A 15,467-nucleotide genomic window follows, 5' to 3' on the forward strand; every position below is an offset into this window, starting at 1 on the left:
GAAGCACAGACTCGTCTGAGGAAACCTATTCTCTTGTTTATTTCTACAAAATAAATCTGTTGCATTCCTTTGTTTTTCCATAAAAAAATACTTTACTAAAACCCATTTTCTTTCAAATGAAATGCTTTCAGTTACTCAAATCCCAATAAGACAAGGGATATTCTCTCCATGAATATTTTTAAAGACCTAAAGAGACCAGAAAGACCTCTTAGACTTGGGCTGGGCAGCCTGGCCCCCAGATCTGCCTCTCCCCAGCAAAGGGGTTTGCACAAGTGCACCCTCCAGCAGGCTTCCTTGCTTTCTTTTCCATCACAGAGTTCTTAGCCCCCACCCGGCTTCATGCATGGTGACAATGTGTAGTTTGAGGTGAGGGGATGCACAATCCATCAGACTCTGAAAGGTAGTGTCAATGTGACCCTAACACTTCATTCTGGAACTCTTCCCTCTGTGTCACCAATGGTGACTTAAGTCCATGAGAAGAAAAGTTAGAGTAGCATAGATTTCTAGGAAAGATAGAAGAGAGGGTGGGATTGCTATGAGGCTTGGTCGTGGTGAGCAATGGTGTGGCCAGCAAGTTACAGCTCCACCTCCATATTCTTACAGGAAGCTTGGCTGTCACAATCGAGCTCACTCATTTGCTCACTGCCCGTGGTGGCTTCTATTCCACAGGAGCAGAGCTGAGGAGTAGAGGAGAAACCTCTGGGCTTCCAAAGCTGGAAATATTTACTGCCGGGCCTTTTCTGAGCCCTGAAATGGGATGTTTCAATGCCTTGTTGGAGGAGGGAGCTTGCTCCTTTTTCAGCATTATGACGATCAATGTAAAGCCACTCTGGCCATCACTATAAAGGTGATTTGCCCCAAACCATACTCACAAAGGATGACCAGCCACCATTGTCTTCTTCATGGCTTTCTGTGAAAGAGATAACACCACCATCAGCACCCGACAGAGTCAGAGCAGATCTCCCTCCCAGTATCCGTCACAGGCCTTTTTTCTTTCTTCTACATGCTTCAGGGCCAGCAACTGTTGTATTGAGTACAGTTTACCCTATCAGAACTCATTTAAATCGTGATGCAATGGCATTGAGAAGCCGAGGGATCCTTAAGAGATAATTAGGGACCTCATGAATGGATCAGTATCTTTCTCCAGAGACTGACTTGGGTCTCTCCAGACTAGAATAGGTGTCACAGAAGTCATCTGGGCCTGGAGACTAGATTACTTGTTACAGGCACACTCCTGGCATGTCACTTCTACACATGGCCCTTGCTAGTCTCATGCTTTCCCACATGATGCTATTCGTAATGAAGTTGAATTTAGCCAGAAGTTGAACTGAAGGCAGCACCATGCTCTCGGACCTCTAGAACTTTGAAATTAATAAATCTCTTTCCTTCATAAGTAACCAGCTTTAGGAGCAGTATTAAAACATACTAAGAGAGCAACTTACTATTGGCCATATTGTTTCTATCTGAAGAGTTCATTATACCAGAGAGCAGCAATGGTACCTAATCTTTCTTGTATGCATATAAAGTTACCCAGGTTGCTTTCATAGAGGAAGACCTGGAACCTTATTCATGGGGTTTCTTAGTCAACAGGACTGGGTAGGGTCCAGGAACCCAACTCGAGATGTTTTGTGCAATTGTACAATGGAAAACTGCTTGAAAGACTCAGAAATGAGACATGGCTCAGCTCAGGTGCTCAGAGCTTAGTCTAGGCTCTCCCACAGAGCAAGTAGAGGTCTGCACCGTACCTCTAGACTGGCATCCTTCCTCCTCTCAGTGGGAACCCAAACTCTTTTATGATGAAGACCTGGCTAGTAAGTTAATGAGTTGAGTCCCATGAAAGGTACTCAAGAAGGCCAGAACTGAAGCACGGTTCACCTCCTAGAGCAGCTGCCTCTTAGCCCCGGTACCTTTACCTGTCTCCTCCGGAAATCGCTGAACCTGGGTTCTGCAAAGGCAAACAACAGCATCAATAGCCTGTCCATCTAATGGCATCTCCTTTCCTCGGTCCAGTCCTCTGCACCAATGGCGATTATATCTCCCTGCCCAAGACTTGCCCCCTCATTGCTTGGCAACCAGAGTTGAGCTGTCCCTCAGTTTCTGGAGTCCACTAAAGCCACACTGGTGTCACAGTCTGTGACTCTTTAACAATCTAGGGAATGTTCTCCTGATGTTCTGGACCCAGGGGCAAAATGTTCATCGGGGAGAGGGAACTCCCTCCCCTCCTTCCGCACTCTCTTCCTGACCCCCGGGACAGAGGGGACCACCACAGGGGAAGCAGTAGGGGCAACACCCATGCTACAGATTCTTTTAAAGGCACATCTTGGGATTTTAATTCTTGAGTTCCATTGTAGCGGTGCCTAGGCTGGAGCTGCCTACTCACTTGCGTGTGAAAATGCTTCTTCTCTCTTCATTCTTGTTGATATCTTGACTTAACTTACTGAGAATCCTGCAAGAGAAAGACAGACATGAAGAGACAAAACAATCCCCTGCTAGCCTCCACCTCCCTGCTGCTCTCTGACCCACATGACTTCCAAGCACTAGGCCAAACTTGGCCAATCTTCTTCTTGTGTCCATTCTTTCCCCAAGCCAGCCTCACACCTTCAACTCCATTTCTTGCTCCCACCTGGCTGGACCTTGTCCCCTCTTTCCTCAGGACCTGACCCAGTACCAATCACTTCTTCTGTTCCCGTGAAGCCTTCCATCACCAGCTGACCTACACCTACTGAGCCTTCAAAATCTGGCTCTGAGCTCTCCTTAAAAACCGGTCAGTTTACACCTGCCTCCTCCCTGCTCTGAAGGTCTGGCGCCCTAGGATCTGCACACTGGAGCTGTATCACTTACTGATCTGTCATTCACACAGTGTGGTCCCTTGGTTGATCACTCACTGTGCAGACTTCTTGCTCACACATGTGATCAAACCATATGCTAGACCCAGAGGCCCATGTGTATTTCTTATCACAACCTCCAATGGGCTGTTATTCACCCTGTTATCTCCCGGAATTGTCCCTCTTTGCATCTGCTTAGTGACGTAGTATGATGGTCAATCTTGCTTATGTGATATGGTATGGAATAATCCATCTTCCTTAGCAGTTTAATTGGATTGAGAGACATCTAAGAGATTAGAACATCTCGGTGTGTCTGTGAACATGTTTCCAGAGATGATCAGATCAGGAGTGCTCTGACTTAAGTGGCAGTTTGATTCATTTGAGGCAGGACAGAAAAATGGGTAAATGATGGAGACATAGGAGAGGAGCCCCTCACCCAGGATCTACTCAGAGACTCTCTCCACCTTAAAGTCAAGAACTCCAGCACAGTTAACAACATTTGCTGCAAAAGCTGTGCATTTTATAGAGAGACATTTTATAGAGAGATATTTTAATAAGAATATAAAATAGCAACAGATCATGCTTAAGATCTATGTGTATATGACCTTTCTCCTATCCCAGCTAAAACCCTACAGTTTTCTAGGAATCTTACTAGACTCCACTGGCAGTGAAGGACATGTCTTTACCCCTTTGCACAATCTTGTGGCTCATAATTTATTTTTATAATATTGTAATCCCATGGAGCCATCCTATAAGCTCCCTTATCAAAAGAGACAGACTGGGTGGTGTCTGCTCTCTGCTGAAACTTGTGAGAAACCAAGTGAACTATATGGGGGCTGCTAAGACACTTGAGGCTGCTGTCCTTGAAGAAGCCCATGCCCACCTCCTCTGTGTGGCTTCTTCTCCCTCTGGGGGTGTCTCCTTCTAGGAACCCCTGTGTTTAAATCTATGTCAAACATTCTTTTCATTTTTTAATAAACTCCAACTCTGCTTCACACTGGCTCATCCTGAAATTCTTCTCTCCAGTGAAGTCAAAGATGGGTTTCACCTGAATGGAGGTCCCTGAAGGATAAGGGACTCTTCAGGACACTGGAGGCTGTCGTGGTTTGTGTCTCGAGCTGCGTAGGCACGGACACATTTATGTATTTGGATTTTGAGTAGACTGTTGGTAGGAAGTGGAACTACAGAAGTGAGGCGTGCAGGGTTGGAAGATGCTGGTTTCTAGAGGCTGGTACCCCAAGAGCATCTTAGACCTAGTGTTTTCTCCTGACTCTTTCTGTATTCTGGCTACCATGAAGTGAATGGATGGCTCTGCTCTTCCACACCCTTCCACGCTGACTCTGCCTCACCAGCAGGCCCAGAAGCCACAGAGCCAAAGAGCATGCTCTAAACCCCTAAAGCTATGAGCCAAAATAAACCTTCCTTTCAGTTGTCTTACTTGGGTTTTCTGTCACAGTGATGAACAACTAAATCACCCACGTGGATTTTTCTTTTTTTTTTTCTTTGTAAAGATCTATTTATTTATTTATTTGATGCATGAGTGCTCTATCTGCATGTACAACTTTATACCAGAAGAGGGTGTGGTGGTATTGTGTTCTCCCAAATATTATGTACCCTAATAAACTTAAATGGGGTCAGAGACAGAAGAGCCACAATATTAAACATAGAGGATAGGCAGTGGTAGCACATGCCTTTAATCTTAGCATCCCAGAGGCAGAGATCCATCTGTTCAAGGATACAGCCAAGCATGGTGACTCATGCCTTTAATCCCAGGGAGTGATGGTAGAAAGCAGAAAGGTATATAAAGCATGAGGACCAGAAACTAGAAGCATTTGGCTGGTTAAGCTTTCAGGCTTTGGAGCAGCACAGTTCAGCTGATATTCATTCTGGATGAGGACTCAGAGGTTTCCAGTCTGAGGGAACAGGACCAGCTGAGGAATTGGCAAGGTGAGATAGCTGTGGCTTGTTCTGCATCTGATCTACCAGCATTCACCCCAATAACTGGCCTCAGGTTTGATTTTATTAATAAGACTCTTTAAGATTCATGTTACAAGAGGGCATCAGATCCCACTATAGATGATTGTGAGCCACCATGTGGTTGCTGGGAATTGAACTTGGGACCTCTGGAAGAGCAGCCAGTGCTCTTAACTGCTGAGCCATCTCTCCAGCCCTGTCACTTGGATTTTTATAGAAACTTAGAAAAGCATCCCCAATAAAGGTACAGCTTGCAGAGGGAGAGACTCTTGAATCAGCCAACCCCCGAGGCCAAATTCTGGTCAAAATAACTGGCTATACCATATGCTCAGGTACATTCATACAGAACCAGCAAGTCCCTGAAACCCAGCACAGGGAGAGCCTTGGCTCCCAGGGCTGTATCTCAAGCAGGCCCTAGCAATCCTCAAAATTCCCCAACACGAGACTCCACATTGCAGATTCCAGCAGGGTCCTCCCTGGCAAGCAGACTCGGTGCTCTTTGGAGATTCTGTGACTGAAGGAACTTCAGAGATCATCCCAATTATATTTTGCAGGAGGTGGCAGAGGTTCAGACAAAAGAAGGGATAGTGTAGATTAATGATGAGGGCCACCTGTCTCCACAACACACACACACACACACACACACACACACACACACACACACACACACACACCAGCACAACAAAGTCACCCTCTCTAGTTTCCAACTCAGCACCCTTTCAGAGTCCCACAACCTTGTGCAATTCTCCCTGTGCTGTCTTCTTCCTGGGCACTCCTGAGCCTCTGCCTAGCTGTGAAAGTGATGTTCAGTCTGTGTCTCTTTTGCTGATTGGCAGCTCATGGGGACAGGTTGGTCTAGTGCTAACTTGTTAGACTAGCAAAGGCAGTCCTTAACAACCCTAACATTTTTCTCCTTCTTTACTCCCGGGGGCTCTCAGTACCCTCCTATCTCATCCAAGCGACAGGGGAGATGAATTTGAGGAGCCTAGAAACTCAGGAGTACAGACAAATAAGGCAATGGTAAGCCCTACATAATAATGTCATTGTTGGAACTTTAGACTTTAATCACCATCTAGAGCAGAGGTTCTCAACCTGTAGGTCAGGACCCCTTTGGGAGGTCAAATGATCTTTTCACTGGGCATATCAGAGATGTCCTGCATATCAGACATTTACGTTGCAATTCTTAACAGTAGCAACATTGCAGTTATGATGTAGCAACAAAAATAATTTTATGATTGGGGGCCACCACAACACAAGGAACTATATTAAAGGGTCAAAGCAGTAGGAAGACTGAGAACCACTGTTCTAGAGGGAGAGGTGCTTTAAAATGCAGGGGTGGGGGGGGGAGAGCACTTCCTAATTCTCTTTAAGTGCAGCATCAGGACGTTTGTGACATGACTATTGTCACATGTGACCCGGCAGTGGTTGTTTAAAACAGATAGCAGGCATGCTAAGGGTCTCTTACAGGACGGTCAGAGGAGAGTGCGTCCTGCCTCCTGCCAGGGTAGGTGGCAACAGCTACGGCAGCCACTCCTCTTCTGTCGCCTGCTTACTTAAGAACATGCGTCAATGGGCCTTCTAAGGGCCAGCAACTCTGCTGGGCACTCAATAGCAAACGCACCTGTGTTCTTGAACTTGGTGGGTTGTGGAGAGAAGCAGACAACGGGGCTGGGGAGATGGTTCAAGCAGTGTTTGCTGCACAAAGTGTGGGGACATGAGGTATAAGTTCAGTTGATCCCCACCCCCCACATCAAAGCCAGGGACGCTGCTGTGCATTTGTGATCCCAACACTGGAGGCAAAGGCAGGCAGATCCCTGGGCTTCACTGGGTAGCCAGCCGAGGCCCCAAATCACAAAGAAAGACCCTGTTCTAACAAGACAAGGGGGATTGCTCTTGAGGAATGAAAACTGAAGTTAACCTCTTGTCTGCACACACACACACACACACACACACACACACACACACACACACACACACACCTACATGCATATGCATACACACAAAAACAAGAAAAAATAATAACGTGTGTGTGTGTGTGTGTGTATGTGTGTGTGTGTGTGTGTGTGAGAGAGAGAGAGAGAGAGAGAGAGAGAGAGAGAGAGAGAGAGAGAGAGAGAGAGAGAGAACAATGAATGTTTATTTGAGACAGGGTCCCATTGTGTAGTCCAGGCTGGCCTGAAATTTGAAATCTTCCTGTTTCAGTCTCCCGAGGGGTGGGATTAAAGATGGATGCTATCACCTAGATAACGATGAATACTTAAGGGAGTAATATTCAAAGTAAGAAGGTACTATGTATGTTCATGTGATGGTGGTGAGAGCTTGGACAGGAGGACAATGAGGTTACAATTTAAAACTACCAGTGCTCAGCAGTTAGGTACCATTTCAGCAAGGGCGGAGCTGAGCCAGCACTCAATGCTCCCATCCCACAGAGCTTAGCTGGACTTTAACGGGCTCCCACATCCTTTGGCTCTTAAAAATGTCTCCCACTCTGTGCTGTGACATTTCTCACCAGTATCTGTAACAGCCAGGCTGGGGCTGCTGGGGCCCTAGCTGGAAAGGAAGGAAATGCTAAACCGCAGGCCCCACACAGAGCAGCGAAGAGCTGAGAGAGGGCTGGATGGCTCAGGCCGTCTGCAGGCAGCAAAGCTGGGCCTCCCAGAGTCCTGCTGCTGAGGAGAGGGCTTCTGAGAACACTTCCAAGTTGCTGGGACCCCTAGCGGGGGCGGGAGGGGGGCAGGCTGTTGAGTTGCTTTGCTAGCGGGAGGGCAGGGAAGCAAGCGGCTGCTACCACGGCACAGACCTACAAAGTTGCACCCCACCCCCAGTGGATCAAGTGACAGTGAATGGCAGAGATGACTCACTCTCACTCTCCCCACAAACCCCCAACCCTCTCTCCCCAACCAGGGAAGGAGGAAGAGAAGGCTAGGCATCCACACAGGAGTCTATTCTGCTTCCCCTCATCTGAGGGTGGTGCTGGCCCTGGGAAGGGACTGAGCCTCTAAAGGGAAGTCAAGCCATTGCAGGAGGGTGGCATCACATAATGGCCTAGCTCCCAGCCCCCAAAGCATCTCCTACTTGCTGTGTGACAGAGCCGGTCATCATCATCACGTGCTCAGATCTTTCCCAAGGATGCACAAGGAACAGAAACTGCAAGCGTGACATTGTGACCATAATGTCCCTCCCCAAGGCCAGCACCCTGTTTGTCTTCAGCAAAGCCTTTGCCATCTAAAGGTCGCAGATTTTTCTTTGTTTGTTTTAATTTTTGTAATAAAAGGTTGCACCTGACTACTTGACTGCCTACTCATCAGGATGAGCTAGGTGCCTCTGTCACATGGACTCCCAGGTCTAGTCTGGGATCCACAGAATCCACAGTGGGCAGGGAGTAACTCCCAATAGCCCCAAGGTAGCTCTAATGATCAGAAAATCTTGCAAAGTAGCTCTGTCACTCTGGATTTCAATGGAGATTGTCATTTATTTTTATTTTTTAAAAGGAAGAGAAAAAGGAGAGAAGAGAAGGAACTTTGTAATTACAAGGGGAGTAAAGATGGAGTGGAGCTAAAACGTTGGCAGGGCCCCATCTATCTGGGATCCTGGGCTCCGCCTCCACACTTTCTGCTCAACAGACCATTCTATGTCTCCCCTGTGCGCCTCGGATCAAATGTGCGGATCGCTCACAAAGAAAGAGATGGACAGGGAAGAAGGAGAGAGCACGAATGTGGGAGAGTGGGGCACAGAGAGGAAGAAAGAGGAGCTTCATGAGTAGGCACACAGAAAGGCATTGGCTCACGCAAATTCAAGTTTTGTTGCCCTTGTCCCATGTGTAGCTGTTCAGTAGCCAATGAGGTGAGGGCAAGGCTGTTTCCTGTCATAGCTTGGCCAGTGGAAGTGCTTCCTACCCCATTTTGGCTGGGATGCTCCCTTGAAAGGCTGCTCTCTTGCCTGGGGGTCCCTCTAGAACAGCATCCTCCAGGCCTTGGGTGGGGTAGACATCTGCACCTGCCTTGAGTGGCACTGTCAGGGTGTGTCCTCCAGCCCTGCCCTCAGCCCTCCTCCAGAACACCTTTGCACCATCATGGCCTCTGCTCTGAATTTCATGTTCTTTAAGGAAACTATCGTCCTATTTGAACCAAGAGGCAGGCTTTCCATAATCCTTCCTTAGCCAGAGAAGAGTCGCAATGTCTGTCTGAAGACTCAGGAAGGGCTTTTCAAGTCCTTTTAGATCTCAGTGGAACCCTGCATGTAGGTCGGAAAGCCTGGGGGAGCAACATGACCTCCCTGCTTCCCTCTTAACCACCTTCATGCCTGCATTTGACGTGGACCTTACAGCCGTTTGAGTGGTAAGCAGATATAGTCAGCTCTGTTTTTCCAGTGTGGAACTTGCAGCAACTGAGGATCTGTGTCCACGTGCAGTGGAGGGAGCCTTAAGTAGTTTCCTGAACTTGCACTGGAGGAGGAGAGGTGGCAGCTGAGATGAAGCACCCCTCGTTGAGAAGGACTGTGGAGGGCTGGGTGCCTGGACCGGGATTAGCCAGTTGGTGGTAGAGGGAAGGTCGGAGGTAGGTTTCAAAGGCATAAATGCTTCTGTTTTGCTGGGGGCTGATTATTTACTTGTAGATAGAGAGTGTTCTTTTCTCCTCTGAGGCTCCCCCTCTGCTCTTTCCCCATTCCCTTCTCTTCCCCAGTATAGAGATAAGCACTATGTAGATGAGACAGAAGATGGTCTCTGCTGTTAGGAACCTCGTGGCTTTGTCCAGAGAGACACGTGAACTCTGCACAGCTCCTCTGATGGATCTAATCACTGTATGTGATGGATACAGTGCAAGTCAACTGTGAAGGGCATCAGCTCATGCCAGTCTGTCTGCTGCCTGCACCACCCACACCAATGCTGCCCCTGCCAGCCTCAGCTACAATATGAGGCTCAGTCTAGGCTCTGTAAAAGGAACTTCCATTGTTTTCTCTAAGATCGCCTTATTAAAATGTTCAGGGTGTCTTGATTAGCAACCATGTCCTGAGAGAGTGACTGTATTTGCAGAAAGAGAATTTCATTACAGAATCAACCTTTTAATAAAATCTAACTTAACTTTGGTGTTTTTTTCCCCTTACAAAATATTGTTGAGCTCATTTTGTGTTGGCCAGCTACTCCTGGGCACGGGGACTGCCCTGAAGTGTGCTTAGTATATCCTGTGAGACTCCATTGAAGAAAACTGATTTCTCCTTGGCTATCAACTGCAGTAGCTTTAGGGTTACTGGCAGGAGCCTGTGTCTACTTCCCCTGCTCGGAGGTAGGACCTGTTTGCCTTGACCTTGCGCAGGCTTTGCATTCGCTGCCACGCTCTCTATGAGTTCATATGTACATCAGTCCTGTTGCATCTGGAAGACACTGTTTCCTTGGAATCACATCACCTCTGGCTCTTACAGTCTTTCTGCCTCCTCTTCTGCACAGCTCCCTGAACCCCGAGGAGAAGGGTTTGGTAAAGACATCCCATTTAGAACTGAGTGCTCCAAAGTCTCTCACTCTCTGTACACTGTCTGGTTATGGCTCTCTGTTTAACTAACATTTTAAGCAGTGGGGAAGGATACAGAAATATCCAGACATGTGATCTTATTTTGCTTCTGTACTTGACTACAATCTCTTTCCATCGGCCTTCAAGATGATGGTCAAGACAAACCAATCTTTGTATAAGATGGTAGAATACTAATTATTAAGTATCTGTATTGTAAAGGATAGAGCCAGGGAATTTATGTTCCTTTAATATTGCCCCCTCCTTGAGAACTATTACTTTGCCCTTCTCCAGAAGGGGAAACTGAGGCTCAGACTGTCTGAGCAGTTTCCCCAGGGCCTCAGGGGAGGCAGGAGGCACATTCAGCTTTAGAAGCAGTCCCTTCTACTCTGTAGCCTTGTGCCCTTGCTATTCTCTAATCCTCTCTTTCCAGCAATATCGAATTCATAAAGATGGGAAACCATGCTGGTGACTGTTACATAAAAGACAAGCTTATACTCATTCAATGGTTTTTTTGTTTGTTTGGTTTTTATTTGTATTTCCCCAGTGTTTCTTCTAATTTCCCCCACTGACCCTTTGAGGTCAGTCCCATTACTATCTCCACTTTACAGACGAGAAACAGAGGCTCAGAGAGCTGAGACAGCATGCCCAGAGTCCTTGCAATATCTTGCGAGCATGAGGGCATCCACATCTAACTCACTCTCATGTCCCAGCTGATTCCCCTCTAAGTCATCTCTTACACTTCCCTGGACAGATCCAAGATGTATGGCTTCTTTGATATTCTTCCTGGTACACTCCCTTCGCTAACTCTTCCTTACAGAAGCTCACAGGACCTTTGTCAACTGTGAGCTGCACACACCAACTAGCCGCGTTAGCCTCTTTGTTTTCCTCTGCCCTGCTGCACACGTCCCGACTCTCAGACACAGTCGTACCAATGAATATGCTTGCCTCTGTGATTTTACAATATGCTTCCTTCTCCCAGAATGCTCCACAGTTCTTCCCCTTTCTATTACTTCTCCTTACCTTCCTCCCTCTCCTTCTTTTTTTTTTTCCTTTTTGGCAACAGGGTTGGTTTCATAGAGCCCAGGCTAACCTCTAACTCATTTTGTGTTGCTGAAGCTGGCCTTGAACTCCTTCTGCTTCTGCCTCCCAAGTGCTGGAATTACAGGCATGCGCCACTATGTCTGACTGTGAATGGGCTCTTACCTGCTCTTCCAGTTAGAATGTGAGCGTGCTGCGTGTGAAGGATCTGTCCTTTATCTTTGTAGGCCCACACTGACAAGTCTTAAAACAGTATAGGCATTTAGCAGCATTTCACCAAAAGAATGAAGTAGTCACAAAGTAGTAATTTGTGTAGGAACCGAGAGATAGAAGTTAGATGTCCTCAAAGGGTTGAATATGTATCTACAAGCACATGGCCACCATTTCCGACTTTGCATCCTCCCATGAAGATCCACACTAGCAGCAGGTGCCATTTCCTTCCTCCCGACAGATTTTCTCTAACAGTTGTTGTAGTGTGGCTGAGCATTTGTAATGAGTTCTTTCAGCCTTTGTATGTCTGAAAATGTCCTAGTGTACCTGCACTTGTCAGCGGTTGGACAACACACATTTATTGAATGCCTACTGTATGCCGGGCACAGTTCCAGACGATGAGAAACTCCAGCGAACACCACATCAGAGCACAATACAACAATGGGTTTTGCTCACATGACCACCCCCCCACTCCCAGCATGCCTGTCTTCTGGCCAAAGAGAAATGTCTTTGGAGGCTTCTAACTTTCTCATGAATTTCACAGTTAATTATTAAGGCATCATTTTGATTATCATTTGGGCAGTAGCAGTAAATATAATGAAGACTAGATCAAGGCAATCTGGTTAAGGTTTTTGCTTTCATTTCTGAAATAATGCATCACTAGGGGCTGGTCTTGAAACTGTTCCCCCTTCCGGGACTTAAGGAGTCTTCTTGGTGACATCGTTTCTGACAGAACTTGCCCCCCCCCATCTTCAGTCACTCCTCAGGGTGTGATGTGATTTCTCTTCTCTGACTACACAGGTGGTTTTTTCTCTTCACATGTTATTTCTAGTCAGTTGTTTTTTTGGGAAATTTGATGATAACGCATCACAGAGCAGCAGTCCGCCTATTTCCTGGGCTTAGGGTTTGTGATGCCTCTTGAATCTGTGAACTTAACACTTTTTATCCAGCTTGGGAATGTCTCAGCTGCTGTTTCCTCACGTCATTTATTTCTGTATCTCCTCCTCTCGGCGGGCACATCTTTTGGGAACCATAATTCTGCACATTCAGCTGGTTGTAGTGGCCCCACAGTTGCGGGATGCTCTGCCCACTTCCAGCACTGGAGAGCAAACCCAGAGCCGCAGGAATGCTAGGTAAGCATGCTCTCCCTGAGCCATCCCCTGGCTCCCTGCTGATCTTCGACTCTGCAATACTTTCTCCTCCATTTGATTTTGGGCAGTTTCTCTGGTTCTGTGTTCATGTTCAATGACTCGGTTGATTAGTTGTCTACTTGACACAAACTAGAGATACCAGAGAAGAGGGAACCTCACCTGAGGAACTGACTCCAGGAAATTGCCTGTAGGCAAGAATATGGGGCATTTTTTTATTGCTAATTGGTGGAGAAGGGTCCAGCGCACCATGGATAGTGGTACCCCTGGGAAAAGATGAATCTGGGAAGTATGCAATGGTAGCTGAATGGAAGCCTGGGAGCAAGCTGGTAAGCAGGGTTTTTTTTTTGTTTTGTTTTGCTTTTTTTGTCTCTCAGAGGTCTCTGTTTCAGTTCCTGCCTCCACTTACCTGCTTTGAGCTCCTTCCTTGACTTCCTCGGATAATGGACTGTGCACACCTGCCCGTCAAATAAGCCCTTCCTTCCCTCCCCAGCTGCTGTTGGTTACAATGTTGGTGACAGCAGCAGAGAAGTAACCAGCACGCTGACGTGCAAAGCCTAGTTTCTGGTGAGACTACAGCAGTCTACCCTTCATCCCAGACACCTCCATCTCAAGAAGGTCTGTGCAGATCCATTTGTGTTTCCGGTGCCTCAGCTTGACTTTGGATAGGATGGAGCTCTTTTTTGATAGATCCAGTTATCTGGGTCAGTCTTAATACGTTTGTTTTTTCCACTCTGGGTCGTATTTTCTTGTTTATGTCCTTGCCTGTTACTGATTAGATACTGCACACTGTGTTTTTGTTTGATCATGGATGCTTTTGCACATTCAAGTTTCGTTGGAGGATGTAGTAGAGTTACTTGGAAACAGTCTGCATCATCTCTGCCTTGTTTGTAAGGCTCACCAGGCTGAGCCAGAATAGGTTGCCGATTAGGACTGATCATTCCTCTTTTCGGAGGCAAAGACTTCCTGCGCACTCTCCTTGGTGACTGAGTCTAGGCACCCTGACCCTGACTGCTAGAAACAGGTGCCACGTTCAACCCTGTAGCTTCTGTTACTTCTCTGATTAGATAGGTCCTTGGTCAGACACAGGCTTCCTCCAATGCGTAGGCTGACCAGCACCCTACTAGAGAGGGACCCTGGAAAGTTTCCAGGACATTTTCTATCCAGCTTTCTCCTCTAATGGACTCTATCTCCTAGAGTCTTTACTCTGGCTCCTCAATTCGAGGATCCATCAGACTCAGGGTTTCTCTGCTATCCTTGCCCTGGGCTGGAGACTGGAAGCTGAGGGTTAGCATAAGAGTCGCCACTGTGTTTCTATTGGTGAGATCTAAGGTAAACTGATAAAGAATGAATCCTTCTTAAAGGGGAAATGGACATCAGATTTGCCTGACTGCTGTCACAATAGAATGTAGACCTAGAATTATACTTTCCTTTTTTTTTTTTTTAAGAGAAAGTAGATTCTGTGAAACTTTTGATGGTTTTTAAAACACACAATGACCAAAGCCTAAAGTAGCTGAGGCTGAGTTTGTGGCTGACAATTCTGCCTCCTGTGTGTCTGACTTTTAACAGAACTCATTCATGCACTCGTAGCACTGTCCTATGCCCATACTCTTATATAAAGTCACCACCACCCTTTGTCCACAGGAGGTCCCCCAGCAGACATGCCTGAAGCTATAGGTGGTCCTGGTCCTGATAGAATATATCTAATGATTCTGCCTATGAAGGCACACCTATGAGAAAGGCCAACTTATAAACTGGGTGCAGTAGGAGACTAACACAATAACTGATAAGAAAATAGAGCAACCGTTACAATACTGTAAAATAGAAGCTGTGTGGATGCTCTCTCTCTCTCTTTCTCTCTCTCTCTCTCTCTCTCTCTCTCTCTCTCTCTCTCTCTCTCTCCTCTCCTCTCCTCTCCTCTCTTTCTCTGTATTTTATTGCACTATGTTTCAGATGCGGTTGGTCATGGGTAATGGAAACCATGGGCAGCAAAACCACAAATGAAGAAAGACTATTATAGTAGTCACCACATACCTGTAGCTACTGAAAGATGTCTGGTGGGCTGGTAGAACTGGATCTTAGATTTAACTAAAACTGAATCAGCCATATGTGCTTACAAAAAAAAATTCTAGGGAGCTCTAACAAAGATAGGCAGCCACAAGGGTGAACTCTTAATGTTTTCATTTCCTTTATTTGCTGTGGGATGGTCTTTCTGTATGCTGTGAATATGTGTTGCACCATTGATTAATAAAGAAGCTGCTTTGGTCTATGGTAAGACAGGATAAGAGCCAGGTGGGAAATCCAAGCAGAGATACAGAGAGAAGAAGGGTAGAGTCAAGAGCGCTGCCAGGAGCCACTGATGGAGGAACATGTCAGAGAACAGGTAACACCATGAAGCCATGTAACGATACATAGATTAAAAGAAATGGGTTAATTTAAGATGTAATAGCTAACTATCAATAAGCCTGAGCCATAGACCAAACAGTTTGTAATTAATATAAGCCTCTGTGTGTTTACTTGGGACCAAGCAGCTAGAGGACACATGAAAGCTTTCAGCTACATTCACTTTTCTGGACAAAGAAGAAATAGCCAGGCTAAGTGTATTTTCTTTTTTCCTACATACCCAAGAAATCTTCCAGCTTCCTACTTTCTTGGGATACTTTCTTTTTATCATTATGCAGTCTAAGGCCCTTAGAACAAGAGAAGGGATTCTAGGAAATGCTCAAAGTAGATGTTTCAAACCAGTAGTACCAAGAGCAAATCCAACT

General features: G+C 46.5%; 1 protein-coding gene across 1 annotated transcript in view; it reads right to left on the minus strand.

The window, feature by feature from the left end:
* The window catches only part of Lcp2 (lymphocyte cytosolic protein 2), a 44,269-nt gene that overhangs the window by 19,170 nt on the left and 9,632 nt on the right, over positions 1-15,467 (minus strand). The window contains exons 4-6 of the mRNA XM_006978894.4: positions 2,381-2,446; positions 1,914-1,945; positions 873-910 (exon numbers count right to left, since the gene is read on the minus strand). Of these exons, the coding sequence (XP_006978956.2) occupies positions 873-910; positions 1,914-1,945; positions 2,381-2,446 (136 nt within the window). The remainder of the gene's footprint in view (positions 1-872; positions 911-1,913; positions 1,946-2,380; positions 2,447-15,467) is intronic.

Source organism: Peromyscus maniculatus, chromosome 8, assembly GCF_049852395.1.
Source record: "Peromyscus maniculatus bairdii isolate BWxNUB_F1_BW_parent chromosome 8, HU_Pman_BW_mat_3.1, whole genome shotgun sequence".
NCBI lineage: Eukaryota > Metazoa > Chordata > Mammalia > Rodentia > Cricetidae > Peromyscus > Peromyscus maniculatus.